Below are 27,615 nucleotides of genomic sequence, written 5' to 3' on the forward strand. Positions count from 1 at the left end.
CACCTCCTCATAGTTACATATTATACTGAAATAACCTGCCCCACCTCCTCATAGTTACATATGATATTATACTGAAATAACCTTCCCCACCTCCTCATAGCTACATATTATATTATACTGAAATAACCTTCCCCACCTCCTCATAGTTACATATTATATTATACTGAAATAACCTGCCCCACCTCCTCATAGTTACATATTATACTGAAATAACCTTCCCCACCTCCTCATAGTTACATATTATATTATACTGAAATAACCTTCCCCACCTCCTCATAGTTACATATTATATTATACTGAAATAACCTTCCCCACCTCCTCATAGTTACATATTATATTATACTGAAATAACCTTTACCTCCTCATAGTTACATATTATATTATACTGAAATAACCTTCCCCACCTCCTCATAGTTACATATTATATTATACTGAAATAACCTTCCCCACCTCCTCAGTTAGCATATTATACTGAAATAACCTTCCACCTCCTCATAGTTACATATTACTGAAATAACCTTTCCCACCTCCTCATAGTTACATATTATATTATACTGAAATAACCTGCCCCACCTCCTCATAGTTACATATTATATTATACTGAAATAACCTTCCCCACCTCCTCATAGTTACATATTATATTATACTGAAATAACTTCCCCACCTCCTCATAGCTACATATTATATTATACTGAAATAACCTTCCCACCTCCTCATAGTTACATATTATATTATACTGAAATAACCTTCCCCACCTCCTCATAGTTACATATTATACTGAAATAACCTTCCCCACCTCCTCATAGTTACATATTATACTGAAATAACCTGCCCCACCTCCTCATAGTTACATATTATACTGAAATAACCTTCCCCACCTCCTCATAGTTACATATTATATTATACTGAAATAACCTTCCCTCCTCATAGTTACATATTATATTATACTGAAATAACCTTCCCCACCTCCTCATAGTTACATATTATATTATACTGAAATACCTGCCCCACTTCCTCATAGTTACATATTATACTGAAATAACCTGCCCCACTCCTCATAGTTACATATTATTATATTATACTGAAATAACCTGCCCACCTCCTCATAGTTACATATGATATTATACTGAAATAACCTTCCCCACTCCTCCATAGTTACATATTATACTGAAATAATATTTCCCCACCTCCTCATAGTTCATATTATACTGAAATAACCTGCCCCACCTCCTCATAGTTACATATTATACTGAAATAACCTGCCCACCTCCTCATAGTTACATATTATATTATACTGAAATAACCTTCCCCACCTCCTCATAGTTACATATTATACTGAAATAACCTGCCCCACCTCCTCATAGTTACATATGATATTATACTGAAATAACCTTCCCCACCTCCTCATAGTTACATATTATACTGAAATAACCTTCCCCACCTCCTCATAGTTACATATTATACTGAAATAACCTGCCCCACCTCCTCATAGTTACATATTATACTGAAATAACCTGCCCCACCTCCTCATAGTTACATATTATATTATAATGAAATAACCTGCCCCACCTCATAGTTACATATTATATTATACTGAAATAACCTTCCCCACCTCCTCATAGCTACATATTATATTATACTGAAATAACCTGCCCCACCTCCTCATAGTTACATATTATATTATACTGAAATAACCTTCCCCACCTCCTCATAGTTACATATTATACTGAAATAACCTTCCCCACCTCCTCATAGTTACATATGATATTATACTGAAATAACCTTCCCCACCTCCTCATAGTTACATATTATATTATACTGAAATAACCTTCCCCACCTCCTCATAGTTACATATTATACTGAAATAACCTTCCCCACCTCCTCATAGTTACATATGATATTATACTGAAATAACCTGCCCCACCTCCTCATAGTTACATATTATACTGAAATAACCTTCCCCACCTCCTCATAGTTACATATGATATTATACTGAAATAACCTGCCCCACCTCCTCATAGTTACATATTATATTATACTGAAATAACCTGCCCCACCTCCTCATAGTTACATATGATATTATACTGAAATAACCTTCCCCACCTCCTCATAGTTACATATTATACTGAAATAACCTTCCCCACCTCCTCATAGTTACATATTATACTGAAATAACCTTCCCCACCTCCTCATAGCTACATATTATATTATACTGAAATAACCTTCCCCACCTCCTCATAGTTACATATTATATTATACTGAAATAACCTTCCCCACCTCCTCATAGTTACATATTATATTATACTGAAATAACCTTCCCCACCTCCTCATAGTTACATATTATATTATACTGAAATAACCTTCCCCACCTCCTCATAGCTACATATTATACTGAAATAACCTTCCCCACCTCCTCATAGCTACATATTATATTATACTGAAATAACCTTCCCCACCACAACCCCTCCTTTTCCATCTCCCTCCGTCATCCCTCCCCTCCCCTTACCTCCTCCTCACCTTCCTCCCTCCCCCTCCTCCTTCCCTTACCTCCCCCAAATCCTTCCTCCCCTCCTTCCTTTACCTCCCCCTCCTCCCCTTACCTCCCTCCCCTCCTTCCTCCCCCTCCTCCTCCTTCCCTCCCCCTCCCTCCTCCTTCCCCTCCTCCCTCCTTCCCTTACCTCCCCTCCTCCTACCCCCCAACTCCTTCCCTCCCCCTCTTCCCCTTACCTCCCCCTCCTCCTCTCCCCCAACTCCGTCCATCCCCTCTTTCCTTTACCTCCCCTCCTCCTCCTTCCCTTATCTCCCTCCTCCGCCTTCCCTACCTCCCCCTCCTCCTCCCCCTCCTCCCCTTACCACCCCTCCGCCACCACCCTCCTCCTCCCCCTCCTTTCCTCCCCATCGTCCTCCTTCCCTTACCTCCCCTCCTCCTCTGGTTCCTCCTGAGGTCAGGCCTCCCCTGGCGCTGCTGCTGGCCCTCTCCCTCTCTCGGGTCCTTGCCGCCTCCCGCGCTGAGAGGAAACATTGAAAGATTTCTGTGCCGTGCGACAGACAGACACAGAGAGACATCACACAGGGCGCTGGGTTAAAAGGGTAGCTGTGCGACGAACCACGCCGTGGCGTAGGTCAATGAGGCTCTAACCCAGGCTAGTCCTGCCAGACTACAGTAAGACTCGTTCAAGGCTGTACAACCCAGGTCCCCTTGTCCTATCCCTGTACCTTTGTCCTATCCTTTGTCCCATCCCTGTACCTTCGTCCTATCCCTGTACCTTTGTCCTATTCCCTGTACCTTTGTCCTATCCTTTGTCCCATCCCTGTACCTTCGTCCTATCCCTGTACCTTTGTCCTATCCCTGTACCTTTGTCCTATTCCCCGTACCTTTGTCCTATTCCCCATACCTTTGTCCTATTCCCTGTACCTTTGTCCTATTCCCTGTACCTTTGTCCTATTCCCTGTACCTTTGTCCTATTCCCTGTACCTTTGTCCTATCCTTTGTCCCATCCCCTGTACCTTGGTCCTATCCCTGTACCTTTGTCCTATTCCCTGTACCTTGTCCTATCCCTGTACCTTTGTCCTATTCCCCGGACCTTTGTCCTATTCCCCATACCTTTGTCCTATTCCCTGTACCTTTGTCCTATTCCCTGTACCTTTGTCCTATTCCCTGTACCTTTGTCCTATTCCCTGTACCTTTGTCCTATCCTTTGTCCCATCCCTGTACCTTGGTCCTATCCCTGTACCTTTGTCCTATTCCCTGTACCTTTGTCCTATCCCTGTACCTTTGTCCTATTCCCCGTACCTTTGTCCTATTCCCCATACCTTTGTCCTATTCCCTGTACCTTTGTCCTATTCCCTGTACCTTTGTCCTATTCCCTGTACCTTTGTCCTATTCCCTGTACCTTTGTCCTATCCTTTGTCCCATCCCTGTACCTTGGTCCTATCCCTGTACCTTTGTCCTATTCCCTGTACCTTTGTCCTATTCCCTGTACCTTTGTCCTATTCCCTGTACCTTTGTCCTATTCCCTGTACCTTTGTCCTATTCCCTGTACCTTTGTCCTATTCCCTGTACCTTTGTCCTATCCCTGTACCTTTGTCCTATCCCTGTACCTTTGTCCTATTCCCTGTACCTTTGTCCTATTCCCTGTACCTTTGTCCTATTCCCTGTACCTTTGTCCTATTCCCTGTACCTTTGTCCTATCCCTGTAGCTATCCCTGTACCTTTGTCCTATTCCCTGTACCTTTGTCCTATCCCTGTAGCTATCCCTGTACCTTTGTCCTATCCCTGTACCTTTGTCCTATTCCCTGTACCTTTGTCCTATTCCCTGTACCTTTGTCCTATCCCTGTAGCTATCCCTGTACCTTTGTCCTATTCCCTGTACCTTTGTCCTATTCCCTGTACCTTTGTCCTATTCCCTGTACCTTTGTCCTATTCCCTGTACCTTTGTCCTATTCCCTGTACCTTTGTCCTATTCCCTGTAGCTATCCCTGTACCTTTGTCCTATTCCCTGTACCTTTGTCCTATTCCCTGTACCTTTGTCCTATTCCCTGTACCTTTGTCCTATTCCCTGTACCTTTGTCCTATCCCTGTACCTTTGTCCTATCCCTGTACCTTTGTCCTATCCCTGTACCTTTGTCCTATCCCTGTACCTTTGTCCTATTCCCTGTACCTTTGTCCTATTCCCTGTACCTTTGTCCTATTCCCTGTACCTTTGTCCTATTCCCTGTACCTTTGGGAGCCCATTGGTCGGCTAGGTGGAGCCATAGCCCTGCTATTGATTACAGCTATTGGTTTGAGCTGGTGGCATCGTAGGGTCGGAGGTCAGGAGAAGGAGCTAGGTGCTATTTTGAACCCGTGAATACAAGTCCTCATTCCTTCTCATAATAGACCTCACAGATTTGTTTTGGAGCAAATTCCCTTTAATTATTTTTACAAACATAAAAAAATCTAATATTATTGGGACTGAACTTGTCCAACGGTTCTCCTTGGCATAGCCAGAGTTACAGAGACAGATGTGGCAAGCAGCAACGAGGTCAACACCTGACAAACTGGTATAAACTGCAGGTCAACTCCACTCTGAATGTGTGTTTTCAGCTGTTAACTGTAGTTTCCTCGTTCACCCCCTCAGTAGTGACGACCTGTAGTCTACGCTGCTATCACATCCGCATCCTTTCACTAGAAATACAACCCCCTGGTGAGCAACAGAGATCAACGTCTGATTAAGGTTGGTTTGTACTCTCCCGTTACCCGGGACCTTGGTTGGCTCATTTAACTGACCATGCTTTAGCCTCTATATATGGACCAAAAAGGTCACGGTAAAACTAGCATCCATCTTCTCCCTCTCCCATGCATTCACTCCCTGCATGTGCTCTTGGGTGTTTAAAACATATTCAGTCCAAATGAATTCAGGGAGGACAAGGAAGAGGAAGACAAGTCTGCTAGATAGCGGTGAGTTCAGTGACAGTCTATTCAGTGACAGTCTGGTAAGTAGCAGTGTGTTCAGTGACAGTCTATTCAGTGACAGTCTGCTAGGTAGCAGTGTGTTCAGTGACAGTCTATTCAGTGACAGTCTGCTAGGTAGCAGTGTGTTCAGTGACAGTCTGCTAGGTAGCAGTGTGTTCAGTGACAGTCTGGTAGGTAGCAGTGTGTTCAGTGACAGTCTATTCAGTGACAGTCTGCTAGGTAGCAGTGTGTTCAGTGACAGTCTGGTAGGTAGCAGTCTGTTCAGTGACAGTCTATTGTGTGACAGTCTGCTAGGTAGCAGTGTGTTCAGTGACAGTCTATTCAGTGACAGTCTGCTAGGTAGCAGTGTTTTCAGTGACAGTCTATTCAGTGACAGTCTGGTAGGTAGCAGTGTTTTCAGTGGCAGTCTATTCAGTGACAGTCTGCTAGGTAGCAGTGTTTTCAGTGACAGTCTATTCAGTGACAGTCTGCTAGGTAGCAGTGTGTTCAGTGACAGTCTGGTAGGTAGCAGTCTGTTCAGTGACAGTCTATTGTGTGACAGTCTGGTAGGAGTACATTAAGTGAGAGTGTTGTGTCATTGCAGTAAAGTGAACCACTCACTCCCAGCGGTCATGACTTCGTGCTCTCTCTCCTCCTCTTCCTCATCCTGCTCCTGATTCACATCCTCCCTTTCTCGGTCCGTCCTCTCTTCTAGCTCCGCCTCCTCGTCGATGGTCCTCGTGAACGAGTGCTCCTGGGGGTCCATCTCCAGAGAGTCCTGATTGTCTGAAATCTGATCGGGCACAACACAGGACACCCGTTAAAAGTGTTGTCACGATACCAGAATATCAGGTTTAGTATCACGATACCAGAATATCAGGTTTAGTATCACGATACCAGAATATCAGGTTTAGTATCGATACCAGAATATCAGGTTTGGTGTCACGATACCAGAATATCATGTTTAGTATCACGATACCAGAATATCAGGTTTAGTATCACAATACCAGAATATCAGGTTTAGTATCACGATACCAGAATATCAGGTTTAGTGTCACGATACCAGAATATCAGGTTTAGTATCGCGATACCAGAATATCAGGTTTAGTGTCACGATACCAGAATATCAGGTTTGGTGTCACGATACCAGAATATCAGGTTTAGTGTCACGATACCAGAATATCAGGTTTAGTGTCACGATACCAGAATATCAGGTTTAGTGTCACGATACCAGAATATCAGGTTTAGTGTCACGATACCAGAATATCAGGTTTGGTGTCACGATACCAGAATATCAGGTTTAGTATCACGATACCAGAATATCAGGTTTAGTGTCACGATACCAGAATATCAGGTTTGGTGTCACGATACCAGAATATCAGGTTTAGTGTCACGATACCAGAATAACAGGTTTAGTATCACGATACTCGATACCGAAAAACAAAACCTCAACAATACCTCGGCCAAAACATTGTGTTTTAGCTTAACTTCTTGGTGACTGAAATTATTTGTTCCCCTGTTTCATTTGTTCCCAGGGGGGAAGGGGAAGGCACCTAGGGAGTGCTTAGGCAAGAGGCCTGCGGGCATACATATACCCGTAGTATATTCATTGTCTAGGCACAATAGGTAAGACCTGGGCAGACCACCCCCTGTATTTTGGTTAGGGCACCAGGTGGTGCTAAATTAGGTAAGTATTGGTTACATTACATTACATTTAAGTCATTTAGCAGACGCTCTTATCCAGAGCGACTTACAAGGCAGGTAAGATAGGAGACGCTTTGAGATTTACTTTCCTTGCTTTGGTTCCGTCCAGCCCTTTTTCCCCATATTACCGTGTGAAGGAATAAAGTCCTTGTAAACGGTACCACAATCTGTCTGTTGTCATCCTTACTCACGCCTACAGTCCATACCTCTTTCACTTCACGGAGAGTTGAGTTGTAGCAGGGTGTTGCGTTCTGTGTCTCAATATATTTCATTTGTGATTTTCATGAATAGGAATATTTTCAAGGAATATTTATGTCCGTTGCGTTATGCTAATTTAGTGTCAGATGATGACAACGGTCCCGTTCACGGGATGGGGTGTCACTAGAGGTTAAGGAGACGTTTATCTAAAGTTCCATTCATAACAGTTGTATCTTTTATCAATGTTTATTATGAGTATTTCTGTAAATTGATGTGGCTCTCTGCAAAATCACTGCATGTTTTGGAACTACTGAACATAGCGAACAAAACATACATGTATTGTGTAACATGAAGTCCTATGAGTGTCATCTGATGAAGATCATCAAAGGTTAGTGATTAATTTAATCTATATTTCTGCTTTTTGTGACTCCACTCTTTGGCTGTGTTTTTCTGTGACTTGGTGACCTAACATAATCGTTTGTGGTGCTTTCGCTGTAAAGCCTTTTTGAAATCAGACACTGTGGCTGGATTAACAAGAAAGGTATCTTTAAAATGGTGTAAAATACTTGTATGCTTGGAAATTTTAATTATGAGATTTTTGTTGTTTTGAATTTGGCGCCCTGCACTTTCACTGGCTGTTGGCAGGGTGGGACGCTACCGTCCCGAATATCCCAGAGGTTAAGTCACAGAATAATAATTTTTTTAAGTTGAACAATTGATAACTGATAGAACTGGTAGAACTAAAATAACAAATATAATATATTCTATACCATATTCAATTTATTTTAAAAATAACACAGCATATTAAATAATAGAAGAATACCTTAAATTTCCCAATTCAAAATCATATTTTATAATTACATCTAAACTGTTTTAAAATGTAATTTCACACATATCAGGGTTCATTTGCTCATCTATGGCCACGATATGGAGTCAAATTACTGCCATTAGACCTATGATGAATTATTCATTACAACTAAACCATTTCATGTACTGTATGAAATGAACAGCTTAGTTCCAAAACAACATAAAAAACATTGAAGCTAATTTCTGAAGCTTCTATAAGTCTGGCTAGCTTACTACTGCCCCCTTGAGAAGACAAGTAGGCTGGCTAGCTTACTACTGGCCCCTTGAGAAGACAAGTAGCCTGGCTAGCTTACTACTGCCCCCTTGAGAAGACAAGTAGCCTGGCTAGCTTACTACTGCCCCCTTGAGAAGACAAGTAGTCTGTCTAACTTACTACTGTCCCCTTGAGAAGACAAGTAGCCTGGCTAGCTTACTACTGCCCCCTTGAGAAGACAAGTAGTCTGGCTAACTTACTACTGTCCCCTTGAGAAGACAAGTAGCCTGGCTAGCTTACTACTGCCCCCTTGAGAAGACAAGTAGCCTGGCTAGCTTACTACTGCCCCTTGAGAAGAAAAGTAGCCTGGCTAACTTACTACTGCCCCCTTGAGAAGACAAGTAGCCTGGCTAGCTTACTACTGCCCCTTGAGAAGACAAGTAGCCTGGCTAGCTTACTACTGCCCCCTTGAGAAGACAAGTAGCCTGGCTAGCTTACTACTGCCCGCTTGAGAAGACAAGTAGCCTGGCTAGCTTACTACTGCCCCCTTGAGAAGACAAGTAGCCTGGCTAGCTTACTACTGCCCGTTTGAGAAGACAAGTAGTCTGGCTAACTTACTACTGTCCCCTTGAGAAGACAAGTAGCCTGGCTAGCTTACTACTGCCCGCTTGAGAAGACAAGTAGCCTGGCTAGCTTACTACTGCCCCCTTGAGAAGACAAGTAGCCTGGCTAGCTTACTACTGCCCGCTTGAGAAGACAAGTAGTCTGGCTAACTTACTACTGTCCCCTTGAGAAGACAAGTAGCCTGGCTAGCTTACTACTGCCCCCTTGAGAAGACAAGTAGGCTGGCTAGCTTACTACTGGCCCCTTGAGAAGACAAGTAGCCTGGCTAGCTTACTACTGCCCCCTTGAGAAGACAAGTAGCCTGGCTAGCTTACTACTGCCCTTGAGAAGACAAGTAGTCTGGCTAACTACTACTGCCCTTGAGAAGACAAGTAGCCTGGCTAGCTTACTACTGCCCCCTTGAGAAGACAAGTAGCCTGGCTAGCTTACTACTGCCCCCTTGAGAAGACAAGTAGTCTGGCTAACTTACTACTGTCCCCTTGAGAAGACAAGTAGCCTGGCTAGCTTACTACTGCCCCCTTGAGAAGACAAGTAGCCTGGCTAGCTTACTACTGCCCCCTTGAGAAGACAAGTAGCCTGGCTAGCTTACTACTGCCCCCTTGAGAAGACAAGTAGCCTGGCTAGCTTACTACTGCCCCCTTGAGAAGACAAGTAGTCTGTCTAACTTACTACTGTCCCCTTGAGAAGACAAGTAGCCTGGCTAGCTTACTACTGCCCCCTTGAGAAGACAAGTAGTCTGGCTAACTTACTACTGTCCCCTTGAGAAGACAAGTAGCCTGGCTAGCTTACTACTGCCCCCTTGAGAAGACAAGTAGCCTGGCTAGCTTACTACTGCCCGCTTGAGAAGAAAAGTAGTCTGGCTAACTTACTACTGCCCCCTTGAGAAGACAAGTAGCCTGGCTAGCTTACTTCTGCCCCTGTGAGAAGACAAGTAGCCTGGCTAGCTTACTACTGCCCCCTTGAGAAGACAAGTAGCCTGGCTAGCTTACTACTGCCCGCTTGAGAAGACAAGTAGCCTGGCTAGCTTACTACTGCCCCCTTGAGAAGACAAGTAGCCTGGCTAGCTTACTACTGCCCCCTTGAGAAGACAAGTAGCCTGGCTAGCTTACTACTGCCCCCTTGAGAAGACAAGTAGCCTGGCTAGCTTACTACTGCCCGCTTGAGAAGAAAAGTAGTCTGGCTAACTTACTACTGCCCCCTTGAGAAGACAAGTAGCCTGGCTAGCTTACTTCTGCCCCTGTGAGAAGACAAGTAGCCTGGCTAGCTTACTACTGCCCCCTTGAGAAGACAAGTAGCCTGGCTAGCTTACTACTGCCCGCTTGAGAAGACAAGTAGCCTGGCTAGCTTACTACTGCCCCCTTGAGAAGACAAGTAGCCTGGCTAGCTTACTACTGCCCGCTTGAGAAGACAAGTAGTCTGGCTAACTTACTACTGTCCCCTTGAGAAGACAAGTAGCCTGGCTAGCTTACTACTGCCCGCTTGAGAAGACAAGTAGCCTGGCTAGCTTACTACTGCCCCCTTGAGAAGACAAGTAGCCTGGCTAGCTTACTACTGCCCGCTTGAGAAGACAAGTAGTCTGGCTAACTTACTACTGTCCCCTTGAGAAGACAAGTAGCCTGGCTAGCTTACTACTGCCCCCTTGAGAAGACAAGTAGGCTGGCTAGCTTACTACTGGCCCCTTGAGAAGACAAGTAGCCTGGCTAGCTTACTACTGCCCCCTTGAGAAGACAAGTAGCCTGGCTAGCTTACTACTGCCCCCTTGAGAAGACAAGTAGCCTGGCTAACTTACTACTGTCCCCTTGAGAAGACAAGTAGTCTGGCTAACTTACTACTGTCCCCTTGAGAAGACAAGTAGCCTGGCTAGCTTACTACTGCCCCTGTGAGAAGACAAGTAGCCTGGCTAGCTTACTACTGCCCCCTTGAGAAGACAAGTAGCCTGGCTAACTTACTACTGCCCCCTTGAGAAGACAAGTAGCCTGGCTAACTTACTACTGCCCCCTTGAGAAGACAAGTAGCCTGGCTAGCTTACTACTGCCCCCTTGAGAAGACAAGTAGCCTGGCTAGCTTACTACTGCCCCCGTGAGAAGACAAGTAGCCTGGCTAGCTTACTACTGCCCCCTTGAGAAGACAAGTAGCCTGGCTAGCTTACTACTGCCCCCTTGAGAAGACAAGTAGTCTGGCTAGCTTAATACTGCCCCCTTGAGAAGACAAGTAGTCTGGCTAACTTACTACTGCCCCCTTGAGAAGACAAGTAGTCTGGCTAACTTACTACTGCCCCCTTGAGAAGACAAGTAGCCTGGCTAGCTTACTTCTGCACCTGTGAGAAGACAAGTAGCCTGGCTAGCTTACTACTGCCCCCTTGAGAAGACAAGTAGCCTGGCTAGCTTACTACTGCCCCCTTGAGAAGACAAGTAGCCTGGCTAGTTTACTACTGCCCCCTTGAGAAGACAAGTAGCCTGGCTAGCTTACTACTGCCCCCTTGAGAAGACAAGTAGCCTGGCTAGCTTACTACTGCCCCCTTGAGAAGACAAGTAGCCTGGCTAACTTACTACTGCCCCTTGAGAAGACAAGTAGCCTGGCTAACTTACTACTGCCCCCTTGAGAAGACAAGTAGCCTGGCTAGCCTACTACTGCCCCCTTGAGAAGACAAGTAGCCTGGCTAACTTACTACTGCCCCCTTGAGAAGACAAGTAGCCTGGCTAGCTTACTACTGCCCCCTTGAGAAAACAAGTAGCCTGGCTAGCTTACTACTACCCCCTTGAGAAGACAAGTAGCCTGGCTAGCTTACTACTGCCCCCTTGAGAAGACAAGTAGCCTGGCTAGCTTACTACTGCCCCCCACGTTAATATAGACCAAACAATGTGATCAGGCACAGGACAGGACACACGTTAATATAGACCAAACAATCTGATCAGGCACAGGACAGGACACACGTTAATATAGACCAAACAATGTGATCAGGCACAGGACAGGACACACGTTAATATAGACCAAACAACCTGATCAGGCACAGGACAGGACACACGTTAATATAGACCAAACAATGTGATCAGGCACAGGACAGGACACACGTTAATATAGACCAAACAATGTGATCAGGCACAGGACAGGACACACGTTAATATAGACCAAACAATCTGATCAGGCACAGGACAGGACACACGTTAATATAGACCAAACAATGTGATCAGGCACAGGACAGGACACACGTTAATATAGACCAAACAATCTGATCAGGCACAGGACAGGACACACGTTAATATAGACCAAACAATCTGATCAGGCACAGGACAGGACACACGTTAATATAGACCAAACAATCTGATCAGTGCCAAGTACAGGTTTTTATGACAAACTATCACAAGGAGACACTAGTGACATGTTGCACACTGCTAGCATGCTAGTACATACCATAGACCTTTAGTCATTGTGCTAACGCTAGTTAGCATTGGCTCACGAAACTACCTCTAACTTTCTTCATACCGGATGCAGAGACATAAAAATAGTATCTTCAAGTTCATCTGACTCTGGGGATGTAAAATAAATAAATCCAGAAGTATCTCTTTAAATTGAAATGAGGACCGTGGGGGTTAGAGGTCAAATAAGCAGTTGCCTCAGTGTCCTAGGATGTAGAGGGGTTTACCTGATGTGGGAATAAGGCAGCAGACCCTGACGTGGGACTGGAAGGATGTTTCATGGACCAACGGACCAGTTACTGAAAGAAGAGCCGGGTCACTTACCCTCCTCTCGCGGGGACAGCGTGTCTGGAACGGTCATGTTCTTACAGGCCAGCAGGCGGTTGACCTTGTAGTCCTACTGACCCAGCCAGCATCTTACAAGGCTGGTACCTGGTTGGAAACACACACAGAGACACACTGACTGGTGAACCCAGCCTGCCACATGAAATAGACAAGGCATGTGTAAAATGACACCACATAGGGTGCCAGAGTCCTACTGACCCTGGTCTAAAGTAGTGCACTATGTAGGGAATAGGGTGCCAGAGTCCTACTGACCCTGGTCTAAAGTAGTACCACTATTTAGGGAATAGGGCTCTGGTCTATAGTAGTACCACTATATAGGGAATAGGGCTCTGGTCTATAGTAGTGTACTATATAGGGAATAGGGCCCTGGTCTATAGTAGTACCACTATATAGGGAATAGGGCTCTGGTCTATAGTAGTACCACTATATATAGGGAATAGGGCTCTGGTCTATAGTAGTACCACTATATAGGGAATAGGGCTCTGGTCTATAGTAGTACCACTATATAGGGAATAGGGCTCTGGTCTATAGTAGTACCACTATATAGGGAATAGGGCTCTGGTCTATAGTAGTACCACTATATAGGGAATAGGGCTCTGGTCTATAGTAGTACCACTATATAGGGCTCTGGTCTATAGTAGTACCACTATATAGGGAATAGGGCTCTGGTCTATAGTAGTATCACTATATAGGGAATAGGGCTCTGGTCTATAGTAGTACCACTATATAGGGAATAGGGCTCTGGTCTATAGTAGTACCACTATATAGGGCTCTGGTCTATAGTAGTACCACTATATAGGGAATAGGGCTCTGGTCTATAGTAGTACCACTATATAGGGAATAGGGCTCTGGTCTATAGTAGTACCACTATATAGGGATTAGGGCACCATTGGGAAGGCATAACCATGATGGGTGTGCAGTAGAATTACCTGCCCTCTCCACAGGCTTGGCCCAGCAGGCCGGTGTGCTTCAGCAGAGCAGCCAGGACAAACCTGGACACGGTGTCCAATAAGATCTCATTACAGAGAGAGGCGTTGTCCCAGTCTGGAACACAAACACATGGACATCACTACATATCCCAGCAGCATTAATACTCTGCTTATTCTACACTACTAATCTGTCATGAAAGAAAGATGGACGCCCACACACTGCTGGATGCTCCAATGAACTGAAAAGAAACTGAATAGACTGATTCAACTGTGGAAGCATTTAGCAGAGAGCGGGCATCACTCAATAAACTGAGAGCGGGCATCACTCAATAAACTGTGGGAGCATTCAGCAGAGAGCGGGCATCACTCAATAAACTGAGAGCGGGCATCACTCAATAAACTGAATAAACTGTGGGAGCATTCAACAGAGAGTGGGCATCACTCAATAAACTGTGGGAGCATTTAACAGAGAGCTGGCATCACTCAATAAACTGAGAGCGGGCATCACTCAATAAACTGTGGGAGCATTCAGCAGAGAGCGGGCATCACTCAATAAACTGTGGGAGCATTCAACAGAGAGCAGGCATCACTCAATAAACTGTGGGAGCATTCAACAGAGAGCGGGCATCACTCAATAAACTGTGGGAGTATTCAACAGAGAGTGGGCATCACTCAAACTGAGAGCGGGCATCACTCAATAAACTGAATAAACTGTGGGAGCATTCAACAGAGAGCGGGCATCACTCAATAAACTGAGAGCGGGCATCACTCAATAAACTGAATAAACTGTGGGAGCATTCAACAGAGAGTGGGCATCACTCAATAAACTGTGGGAGCATTTAACAGAGAGCGGGCATCACTCAATAAACTGAGAGTGGGCATCACTCAATAAACTGTGGGAGCATTCAGCAGAGAGCGGGCATCACTCAATAAACTGAGAGCGGGCATCACTCAATAAACTGTGGGAGCATTCAGCAGAGAGCGGGCATCACTCAATAAACTGTGGGAGCATTCAACAGAGAGCAGGCATCACTCAATAAACTGTGGGAGCATTCAACAGAGAGCGGGCATCACTCAATAAACTGTGGGAGTATTCAACAGAGAGCGGGCATCACTCAATAAACTGTGGGAGTATTCAACAGAGATTGGGCATCACTCAATAAACTGTGGGAGCATTCAACAGAGAGCGGGCATCACTCAATAAACTGTGGGAGTATTCAACAGAGAGCGGGCATCACTCAATAAACTGTGGGAGTATTCAACAGAGAGCGGGCATCACTCAATAAACTGTGGGAGTATTCAACAGAGATTGGGCATCACTCAAACTGTGGGAGCATTCAACAGAGAGCGAGCATCACTCAATACACTGTGGGAGAATTTAACAGAGAGCAGGCATCACTCAATAAACTGTGGGAGCATTCAACAGAGAGCGGGCATCACTCAAACTGTGGGAGCATTTAACAGAGAGCGGGCATCACTCAATACACTGTGGGAGAATTTAACAGAGTGCAGGCATCACTCAATAAACTGTGGGAGCATTCAACAGAGAGCGGGCATCACTCAAACTGTGGGAGCATTTAACAGAGAGCGGGCATCACTCAATACACTGTGGGAGAATTTAACAGAGTGCAGGCATCACTCAATAAACTGTGGGAGCATTCAACAGAGAGCGGGCATCACTCAAACTGTGGGAGCATTTAACAGAGAGCGGGCATCACTCAATACACTGTGGGAGAATTTAACAGAGAGCAGGCATCACTCAATAAACTGTGGGAGTATTTAACAGAGAGCGGGCATCACTCAATACACTGTGGGAGAATTTAACAGAGAGCGGGCATCACTCAATACACTGTGGGAGAATTTAACAGAGAGCAGGCATCACTCAATACACTGAATAAACTAAACCCAGACCCCCCCCCCTCATGTATTATAGGTCATCCAGACACCCCCCCCCCCTCCGGTACCTTTGCTGGTGGCGTAGTCCTGCATGTTGCTCCAGAGACTGTTGGTGGGTTCCTTCGTGGAGCCCAGGGCCAGCTCCACCAGGACGCTCATGTCTGCTCTCAGAGGACAGTCAACTGGTTTCTGCTCCTCGTTCCCTGAGAGGGCCTCCTCTAACAGCCAGCTGATGCAGTTATCTAAGAGGCACATACAAAACACAGTACGGACCAGCATCGTCAGAGAATAAATACAACAGATCAGAATGAAAAGAAATCAGATAGGAACCACTTCTAACTGTTATCTAGAGGGGGGGGTCATCAGATAGGAACCACTTCTAACTGTTATCTAGAGGGGGGTCATCAGATAGGAACCACTTCTAACTGTTATCTAGAGGGGGGTCATCAGATAGGAACCACTTCTAACTGTTATCTAGAGGGGGGTCATCAGATAGGAACCACTTCTAACTGTTATCTTCTAAGAGGGGGGGTCATCAGATAGGAACCACTTCTAACTGTTATCTAGAGGGGGGTCATCAGATAGGAACCACTTCTAACTGTTATCTAGAGGGGGGTCATCAGATAGGAACCACTTCTAACTGTTATCTAGAGGGGGGTCATCAGATAGGAACCACTTCTAACTGTTATCTAGAGGGGGGTCATCAGATAGGAACCACTTCTAACTGTTATCTAGAGGGGGGGTCATCAGATAGGAACCACTTCTAACTGTTATCTAGAGGGGGGGTCATCAGATAGGAACCACTTCTAACTGTTATCTAGAGGGGGGGGGGTCATCAGATAGGAACCACTTCTAACTGTTATCTAGAGGGGGGGTCATCAGATAGGAACCACTTCTAACTGTTATCTAGAGGAACCACTTCTAACTGTTATCTAGAGGGGGGTCATCAGATAGGAACCACTTCTAACTGTTATCTAGAGGGGGGTCATCAGATAGGAACCACTTCTAACTGTTATCTAGAGGGGGGTCATCAGATAGGAACCACTTCTAACTGTTATCTAGAGGGGGGGGTCATCAGATAGGAACCACTTCTAACTGTTATCTAGAGGGGGTCATCAGATAGGAACCACTTCTAACTGTTATCTAGAGGGGGTCATCAGATAGGAACCACTTCTAACTGTTATCTAGAGGGGGTCATCAGATAGGAACCACTTCTAACTGTTATCTAGAGGGGGGTCATCAGATAGGAACCACTTCTAACTGTTATCTAGAGGGGGGTCATCAGATAGGAACCACTTCTAACTGTTATCTAGAGGGGGGTCATCAGATAGGAACCACTTCTAACTGTTATCTAGAGGGGGGGTCATCAGATAGGAACCACTTCTAACTGTTATCTAGAGGGGGGTCATCAGATAGGAACCACTTCTAACTGTTATCTAGAGGGGGGTCATCAGATAGGAACCACTTCTAACTGTTATCTAGAGGGGGGTCATCAGATAGGAACCACTTCTAACTGTTATCTAGAGGGGGTCATCAGATAGGAACCACTTCTAACTGTTATCTAGAGGGGGGGGTCATCAGATAGGAACCACTTCTAACTGTTATCTAGAGGGGGTCATCAGATAGGAACCACTTCTAACTGTTATCTAGAGGGGGTCATCAGATAGGAACCACTTCTAACTGTTATCTAGAGGGGGGGGGGTCATCAGGTTACTTTAATTTTTATTTATTTGACCTTTATTTAACTAGGCAAGTCAGTAAAGAACACATTCTTATATACAATGACGGCCTACACCGGCCAAACTCGGACGACGCTGGGCCAATTGTGCGCCGCCCTATGGGACTCCCAATCACGGTCGGTTGTGATACAGCCTGGATTCGAACCAGGATGTCTGTAGTGACACCTCTAGCACTGAGATGCAGTGCCTAAGATCTAGAGGGGGGTCTGCGCCACTCAGGAGCCCAATAATGCCCCTATATAATATCTACACTATCGATCCTAACTATGCCGTGTTTCATACCTAGTTGAGGGATGTCCATCTCCAGCCCGTTGCTGAACAGGGGGGTTTTCAGCCAGTAGCCTGTATCCTGTTCCTCTAGGGAGGGGGGTGCTCCTGTCAGCATGAACCCCCAGGCAGCGGCCCACCAGCAGGCCTGCAGTTACGCTCCAGATCCACCAGCCCACCCAGGACTGGGCCGGCTGGGACAGGGGCTGCCCTGCAGGGTCCACAAAGTCTGGGGCTCCTGGAGACACAGAGAGAGACAGAGAGAGAGACAGAGAGAGAGAGAGACAGAGAGAGAGAGACAGAGAGAGACACAGAGAGAGAGAGACACAGAGAGACACAGAGAGAGAGAGAGACAGAGAGAGAGAGAGACAGAGAGAGAGAGATACAGAGAGAGAGAGACAGAGAGAGACAGACAGAGAGAGAGTCACAGAGAAGAGAGATCAGAGAGAGACAGAGAGAGAGAGAGAGAGAGACAGAGAGAGAGACAGAGAGAGAGGTCAGAGAGAGAAGAGAGAGACAGAGAGAGAGACAGAGAGAGAGACAGAGAGAGAGAGATAGAGAGAGAGACACAGAGAGAGAGAGAGACAGAGAGACAGAGAGAGAGAGTCAGAGAGAGACAGACAGACAGAGACAGAGAGCGAGAGACAGAAAAAGTCAGAGAAAAAGAGAGAGGTCACTACAGCTCTATCTCTATCTCCTCACCATGTAGAGATCACTACAGCTCTATCTCCTCACCATGTAGAGATCACTACAGCTCATCTCCTCACCAGTAGAGGTCACTACAGCTCTATCTCTGACACCTCTTCACCATGTAGTTGTCACTACAGCTCTATCTCTATCTCCTCACATGTAGAGGCCACTACAGCTCTATCTCCTCACCATGTAGAGAGCCAATACAGCTCATCTCCTCACCATGAGAGAGGCCACTACAGCTCTATCTCCTCACCATGACAGAGGTCACTACAGCTCTATCTCTACCTCTTCACCATGTAGTTGTCACACAGCTCTATCTCTATCTCCTCACCATGTAGAGGCCACTACAGCTCTATCTCCTCACCATGTAAAGGTCACTACAGCTCTATCTCCTCACCATGTAGAGGTCACTACAGACTATCTATCTCCTCACCATGTAGTTGTCACTACAGCTCTATCTCCTCACCATGTAGAGGCCACTACAGCTCTATCTCCTCACCATGTAGAGGCCAATACAGCTCTATCTCCTCACCATGTAGAGGCCACTACAGCTCTATCTCCTCACCATGTAGAGGTCACTACAGCTCTATCTCTACCTCTTCACCATGTAGTTGTCACTACAGCTCTAGCTCTATCTCTATCTCTCACCATGTAGAGGTCACTACAGCTCTATCTCCTCACCATGTAGAGGTCACTACAGCTCGATCTCCTCACCATGTAGAGGTCACTACAGCTCTATCTCCTCACCATGTAGAGGCCACTACAGCTCTATCTCTATCTCCTCACCATATAGAGGCCACTACAGCTCTATCTCCTCACCATGTAGAGATCACTACAGCTCTACCTTCTCACCATGTAGAGGCCACTACAGCTCTATCTCCTCACCATGTAGAGGTCACTACAGCTCTATCTCCTCACCATGTAGAGGTCACTACAGCTCTATCTCCTCACCATGTAGAGGCCACTACAGCTCTATCTCCTCACCATGTAGAGGCCACTACAGCTCTATTTCCTCACCATGTAGAGGTCACTACAGCTCTATCTCTACCTCCTCACCATGTAGAGGCCAATACAGCTCTATCTCCTCACCATGTAGAGGTCACTACAGCTCTATCTCCTCACCATGTAGAGGCCACTACAGCTCTATCTCCTCACCATGTAGAGGCCACTACAGCTCTATCTCCTCACCATGTAGAGGTCACTACAGCTCTATCTCTACCTCTTCACCATGTAGAGGCCAATACAGCTCTATCTGCACACCATGTAGAGGCCACTACAGCTCTATCTCCTCACCATGTAGAGGTCACTACAGCTCTATCTCCTCACCATGTAGAGGCCACTACAGCTCTATATCCTCACCATGTAAAGGTCACTACAGCTCTATCTCTATCTCCTCACCATGTAGAGGCCACTACAGCTCTATCTCCTCACCATGTAAAGGCCACTGCAGCTCCTGGTCTTCCAATGGTGTGGCAGCAGGCAGCAGTCTGTTGAGACAGTCTAGAGGAGGCAGCAGGTCTAGCAGGTAGCTCAGCAGAGGTCTGGCTACAGACACTGGTAGTAGTAGTAGACTGTTGACGATCTGACACAGCATACTGCCTGCTGCAGACACGTAGATCACAACTAGAACAGAGACAGAGAGGTAATAAACCAGGAAGTGACATGTAGATCTCATCTACAGAGACAGACAGAGAGGTAATAAACCAGGAAGTGACACGTAGATCACATCTACAGAGACAGACAGAGAGGTAATAAACCAGGAAGTGACATGTAGATCTCATCTACAGAGACAGAGAGGTAATAAACCAGGAAGTGACACGTAGATCACATCTAGAACAGAGACAGACAGAGAGTTAATAAACCAGGAAGTGACACGTACATCACATCTAGGACAGAGACAGACAGAGAGTTAATAAACCAGGAAGTGACATGTACATTACATCTAGAACAGAGACAGACAGAGAGTTAATAAACCAGGAAGTGACATGTACATCACATCTACAGAACAGAGGTAATAAACCAGGAAGTGAGGCACGTCATCACATCTACAGAGACAGACAGAGAGATAATAAACCAGGAAGTGACCTGTGTGTTTGAGACAGACAGAGAGGTAATAAACCAGGAATACAAAGATCAGAGGACAGAGACAGAGAGGTAATAAACCAGGAAGTGACAATGGATCACATCTAGAACAGAGATGGAGAGATATTAAACCAGGAAGTGACACGTGGATCACATCTAGGACAGAGACAGAAGATATTAAACCAGGAAGTGACATTGGATCACTGGACAGAGACAGAAGAGGTAATAAACCAGGAAGTGACATGTGGATCATCTGCTGGGAGATATTAAACCAGGAAGAGACACATACATCCCTACTGGGATGAGGTAATAAACCAGGAAGTGAAATGGATCCCTGCTGGGAGATAATAAAGCAGGAAGTGACATGTGGATCCATCTGCAGAGACAGTTGATAATAAAAGGAAGTGAAATTGGATCCCTGCTGGGTTGATAATAAAAGGAAGTGAAATGTACATCCCTGCTGACAGGTTGATATTAGAAGTGGGTGATCAAATGGATCCCTGCTGGGTTAATAGAAGGAAGTGAAAATGGATCACCTGCTGAGACAGTTGATATTAAAAGGAGGTGACATGTGGATCCCTCTGGGATGATGATAGACAGAGTGAGGCATTGGATCCCTGCTGGGTTGATATTAGAAAAATCTCTGATTCCAATGCCTGTGGTTTGATATTAGAAGAGGTGAAGAATACAAAAGATAGAGGCAGAAAGAGAAAAGAAAGAGTGAAATTGGATCACTGCTGGGAAGATATTAGAAGGGGTGAAATTGGATCCCTGCTGGGTTGATATTAGAAGAGGTGAAATTGGATCCCTGCTGGGTTGATATTAGAAGAGGTGAAATTGGATCCCTGCTGGGTTGATATTAGAAGGGGTGAAATTGGATCCCTGCTGGGTTGATATTAGAAGGGGTGAAAATAGATCCCTGCTGGGATGATATTAGAAGGGGTGAAATTGGATCCCTGCTGGGTTGATATTAGAAGAGGTGAAATTGGATCCCTGCTGGGTTGATATTAGAAGAGGTGAAATTGGATCCCTGCTGGGTTGATATTAGAAGGGGTGAAATTGGATCCCTGCTGGGTTGATATTAGAAGAGGTGAAATTGGATCCCTGCTGGGTTGATATTAGAAGAGGTAAAATTGGATCCCTGCTGGGTTGATATTAGTGCTGAGCGATTAGCCATTTTTAAAGTCGGTTCGGATTCGGTCCGATTTTCAAAATATAATCACGATTTTGGTTTTGACTATTATTTATTTCTTTACATGAAATGTACTATGCATTATGTGGGTTAAATGCTGTAACATCAGAATAAAACAATTAATACAAGACCCATGAAGGTAGTGACTGTCCATTACTGCTCGTCTCTTATCAACCATCAGTTATTTATTTTAATAAAATATTTATATTATATTACATTTGTTTTATTTGATAACTTTATTATTAAGAGAGAGAGAGAGAGAGAGAGAGAGAGAGAGAGAGAGAGACAGAGAGAGACAGAGAGAGAGAGAGAGACAGAGAGAGACAGAGAGAGAGACAGAGAGAGACAGAGAGAGACAGAGAGAGACAGAGAGAGAGAGAGAGAGAGAGAGAGAGAGAGAGAGAGAGAGAGAGACAGAGAGAGAGGGAGAGAGACAGGGAGACAGACAGACAGCCAGACAGACAGAGTGATACAGAGAGTAGACAGAATAACCTCGTAGAGATGACAGTTCCAGAGAGAGAGAGAGAGCAGGACAGACAGTGGAGCAGAGAAGATGTCTAGAGCGTGGGGCAGCAGCAGCTGGAGAGTGCTTAGGAGCAGAGCCACACTGCTGGAGTTCTGAGAGGTATTATAGACCAGGACAATGTTACAACTATTACTAGACAGAGTTCTGGAGGTATTATAGACCAGGACAATGTAACTAACTATTACTACTACTAGAGTTCTGGAGGTATTATAGACCAGGACAATGTTACTAACTATTACCTACTAGAGTTCTGGAGGTATTATAGACCAGGGACAATGTTACTAACTATTACTACTACTAGAGTTCTGGAGGTATTATAGACCAGGACAATGTTACTAACTAACTATTACTACTACTAGAGTTCTGGAGGTATTATAGACCAGGACAATGTTTAACTAACTATTACTACTACTAGAGTTCTGGAGGTATTATAGACCAGGACAATGTTTACTAACTATTACTACTACTAGAGTTCTGGAGGTATTATAGACCAGGACAATGTTACTAACTATTACTACTACTAGAGTTCTGGAGGTATTATAGACCAGGACAATGTTACTAACTAACTATTACTACTACTAGAGTTCTGGAGGTATTATAGACCAGGACAATGTTACTAACTAACTATTACTACTACTAGAGTTCTGGAGGTATTATAGACCAGGACAATGTTACTAACTATTACTACTACTAGAGTTCTGGAGGTATTATAGACCAGGACAATGTTACTAACTATTACTACTACTAGAGTTCTGGAGGTATTATAGACCAGGACAATGTTACTAACTAACTATTACTACTACTAGAGTTCTGGAGGTATTATAGACCAGGACAATGTTACTAACTATTACTACTACTAGAGTTCTGGAGGTATTATAGACCAGGACAATGTTACTAACTATTACTACTACTAGAGTTCTGGAGGTATTATAGACCAGGACAATGTTACTAACTAACTATTACTAGAGTTCTGGAGGTATTATAGACCAGGACAATGTTACTAACTATTACTATTACTACTACTAGAGTTCTGGAGGTATTATAGACCAGGACAATGTTACTAACTATTACTACTACTAGAGTTCTGGAGGTATTATAGACCAGGACAATGTTACTAACTATTACTATTACTAGAGTTCTGGAGGTATTATAGACCAGGACAATGTTACTAACTATTACTACTACTAGAGTTCTGGAGGTATTATAGACCAGGACAATGTTACTAACTATTACTATTACTAGAGTTCTGAGGTATTATAGACCAGGACAATGTTACTAACTATTACTACTACTAGAGTTCTGGAGGTATTATAGACCAGGACAATGTTACAATGTTACTAACTATTACTACTACTAGAGTTCTGGAGGTATTATAGACCAGGACAATGTTACTAACTAACTATTACTATTACTAGAGTTCTGGAGGTATTATAGACCAGGACAATGTTACTACTAACTATTACTATTACTAGAGTTCTGGAGGTATTATAGACCAGGACAATGTTACTAACTATTACTACTACTAGAGTTCTGGAGGTATTATAGACCAGGACAATGTTACTAACTATTACTACTACTAGAGTTATGGAGGTATTATAGACCAGGACAATGTTACTAACTAACTATTACTACTACTAGAGTTCTGGAGGTATTATAGACCAGGACAATGTTACTAACTATTACTATTACTAGAGTTATGGAGGTATTATAGACCAGGACAATGTTACTAACTAACTATTACTATTACTAGAGTTCTGGAGGTATTATAGACCAGGACAATGTTACTAACTAACTATTACTATTACTAGAGTTCTGGAGGTATTATAGACCAGGACAATGTTACTAACTATTACTACTACTAGAGTTATGGAGGTATTATAGACCAGGACAATGTTACTAACTAACTATTACTATTACTAGAGTTATGGAGGTATTATAGACCAGGACAATGTTACTAACTAACTATTACTATTACTAGAGTTCTGGAGGTATTATAGACCAGGACAATGTTACTAACTAACTATTACTATTACTAGAGTTCTGGAGGTATTATAGACCAGGACAATGTTACTAACTATTACTACTACTAGAGTTCTGGAGGTATTATAGACCAGGACAATGTTACTAACTAACTATTACTACTACTAGAGTTCTGGAGGTATTATAGACCAGGACAATGTTACTAACTAACTATTACTACTACTAGAGTTCTGGAGGTATTATAGACCAGGACAATGTTACTAACTAACTATTACTACTACTAGAGTTCTGGAGGTATTATAGACCAGGACAATGTTACTAACTATTACTACTACTAGAGTTCTGGAGGTATTATAGACCAGGACAATGTTACTAACTATTACTACTACTAGAGTTCTGGAGGTATTATAGACCAGGACAATGTTACTAACTATTACTACTACTAGAGTTCTGGAGGTATTATAGACCAGGACAATGTTACTAACTATTACTACTACTAGAGTTCTGGAGGTATTATAGACCAGGACAATGTTTAACTAACTATTACTACTACTAGAGTTCTGGAGGTATTATAGACCAGGACAATGTTACTAACTATTACTACTACTAGAGTTCTGGAGGTATTATAGACCAGGACAATGTTACTAACTATTACTACTACTAGAGTTCTGGAGGTATTATAGACCAGGACAATGTTACTAACTATTACTACTACTAGAGTTCTGGAGGTATTATAGACCAGGACAATGTTACTAACTAACTATTACTATTACTAGAGTTCTGGAGGTATTATAGACCAGGACAATGTTACTAACTATTACTACTACTAGAGTTCTGGAGGTATTATAGACCAGGACAATGTTACTAACTATTACTAGAGTTCTGGAGGTATTATAGACCAGGACAATGTTACTAACTATTACTACTACTAGAGTTCTGGAGGTATTATAGACCAGGACAATGTTACTAACTAACTATTACTATTACTAGAGTTCTGGAGGTATTATAGACCAGGACAATGTTACTAACTAACTATTACTATTACTAGAGTTCTGGAGGTATTATAGACCAGGACAATGTTACTAACTATTACTACTACTAGAGTTCTGGAGGTATTATAGACCAGGACAATGTTACTAACTATTACTACTACTAGAGTTCTGGAGGTATTATAGACCAGGACAATGTTACTAACTAACTATTACTACTACTAGAGTTCTGGAGGTATTATAGACCAGGACAATGTTACTAACTATTACTTTACTATGCCAGTTTGGACAATGTTATTATAGACCAGGACAATGTTACTAACTAACTATTACTACTACTAGAGTTCTGGAGGTATTATAGACCAGGACAATGTTACTAACTAACTATTACTACTACTAGAGTTCTGGAGGTATTATAGACCAGGACAATGTTACTAACTATTACTACTACTAGAGTTCTGGAGGTATTATAGACCAGGACAATGTTACTAACTAACTATTACTACTACTAGAGTTATCAGGTATTATAGACCAGGACAATGTTACTAACAACTATTACTACTACTAGAGTTCTGGAGGTATTATAGACCAGGTATGTTACAAACTAACTATTACTATTACTAGAGTTCTGGAGGTATTATAGACCAGGACAATGTTACTAACTATTACTACTACTAGAGTTCTAGAGGTATTATAGACCAGGACAATGTTACTAACTATTACTATTACTAGAGTTCTGGAGGTATTATAGACCAGGACAATGTTACTTAACTAACTATTACTAGAGTTATGGAGGTATTATAGACCAGGACAATGTTACTAACTATTACTACTACTAGAGTTCTAGAGGTATTATAGACCAGGACAATGTTTAACTAACTATTACTACTACTAGAGTTCTGAGGTATTATAGACCAGGACAATGTTACTAACTAACTATTACTACTACTAGAGTTCTGAGGTATTATAGACCAGGACAATGTTACTAACTATTACTACTACTAGAGTTCTGAGGTATTATAGACCAGGACAATGTTACTAACTATTACTACTACTAGAGTTCTAGAGGTATTATAGACCAGGACAATGTTACTAACTATTACTACTACTAGAGTTCTGGAGGTATTATAGACCAGGACAATGTTACTAACTATTACTACTACTAGAGTTCTGGAGGTATTATAGACCAGGACAATGTTACTAACTATTACTAGAGTTCTGGAGGTATTATAGACCAGGACAATGTTACTAACTAACTGGAGGTATTATATTACTAACTATTACTAGAGTTCTGGAGGTATTATAGACCAGGACAATGTTACTAACTATTACTAGAGTTCTGGAGGTATTATAGACCAGGACACAATGTTACTAACTATTACTAGAGTTCTGGAGGTATTATAGACCAGGACAATGTTACTAACTATTACTACTACTAGAGTTCTGGAGGTATTATAGACCAGGCAATGTTACTAACTATTACTACTACTAGAGTTCTGGAGGTATTATAGACCAGGACAATGTTACTAACTAACTATTACTTACTAGAGTTCTGGAGGTATTATAGACCAGGACAATGTTACTAACTATTACTACTACTAGAGTTCTGGAGGTATTATAGACCAGGACAATGTTACTAACTACTACTACTAGAGTTCTGGAGGTATTATAGACCAGGACAATGTTACTAACTATTACTACTATTAGAGTTCTGGAGGATTTATAGACCAGGACAATGTTACTAACTATTTACTAGAGTTCTGGAGGTATTATAGACCAGGACAATGTTACTAACTATTACTACTACTAGAGTTCTAGAGGTATTATAGACCAGGACAATGTTTACTAACTATTACTATTATTAGAGTTCTGGAGGTATTATAGACCAGGACAATGTTACTAACTATTACTACTACTAGAGTTCTGGAGGTATTATAGACCAGGACAATGTTACTAACTATTACTACTATTAGAGTTCTGAGGTATTATAGACCAGACAATGTTACTAACTAACTATTACTACTACTAGAGTTCTGAGGTATTATAGACCAGGACAATGTTACTAACTATTACTACTACTAGAGTTCTAGAGGTATTATAGACCAGGACAATGTTACTAACTATTACTACTACTAGAGTTCTGGAGGTATTATAGACCAGGACAATGTTACTAACTATTACTACTACTAGAGTTCTGGAGGTATTATAGACCAGGACAATGTTACTAACTATTACTACTACTAGAGTTCGGAGGTATTATAGACCAGGACAATGTTACTAACTATTACTACTACTAGAGTTCTGGAGGTATTATAGACCAGGACAATGTTACTAACTATTACTAGAGTTCTGGAGGTATTATAGACCAGGACAATGTTACTAACTAACTATTACTATTACTAGAGTTCTGGAGGTATTATAGACCAGGACAATGTTACTAACTATTACTAGAGTTCTGGAGGTATTATAGACCAGGACAATGTTACTAACTATTACTACTACTAGAGTTCTGGAGGTATTATAGACCAGGACAATGTTACT

At 43.2% G+C, this 27,615-nt stretch overlaps 2 protein-coding genes across 2 annotated transcripts; both read right to left on the reverse strand.

Moving 5' to 3' along the window:
* Positions 1-2,916: 2,916 nt before the first annotated feature.
* LOC124028883 (probable E3 ubiquitin-protein ligase HERC1) lies at positions 2,917-12,768 on the reverse strand (the record flags this gene model as incomplete). The annotated part of the gene is made up of 3 exons (XM_046340797.1): positions 12,761-12,768; positions 6,056-6,227; positions 2,917-3,032 (listed from the first exon to the last, which is right to left on the reverse strand). Coding segments are annotated over exons 2-3 (261 nt in total), but the record flags the coding sequence as incomplete, so codon positions are not given.
* Positions 12,769-12,801: 33 nt separating this feature from the next.
* On the reverse strand, positions 12,802-17,730 carry LOC124028884 (probable E3 ubiquitin-protein ligase HERC1). The gene is made up of 4 exons (XM_046340798.1): positions 17,628-17,730; positions 15,675-15,848; positions 13,711-13,825; positions 12,802-12,868 (listed from the first exon to the last, which is right to left on the reverse strand). Exons 1-4 carry the CDS (start codon positions 17,728-17,730, stop codon positions 12,802-12,804), a joined length of 459 nt encoding a protein of 152 aa, XP_046196754.1.
* Positions 17,731-27,615: the final 9,885 nt, after the last annotated feature.

This window comes from Oncorhynchus gorbuscha, unplaced genomic scaffold (genome assembly GCF_021184085.1).
Source record: "Oncorhynchus gorbuscha isolate QuinsamMale2020 ecotype Even-year unplaced genomic scaffold, OgorEven_v1.0 Un_scaffold_4948, whole genome shotgun sequence".
NCBI lineage: Eukaryota > Metazoa > Chordata > Actinopteri > Salmoniformes > Salmonidae > Oncorhynchus > Oncorhynchus gorbuscha.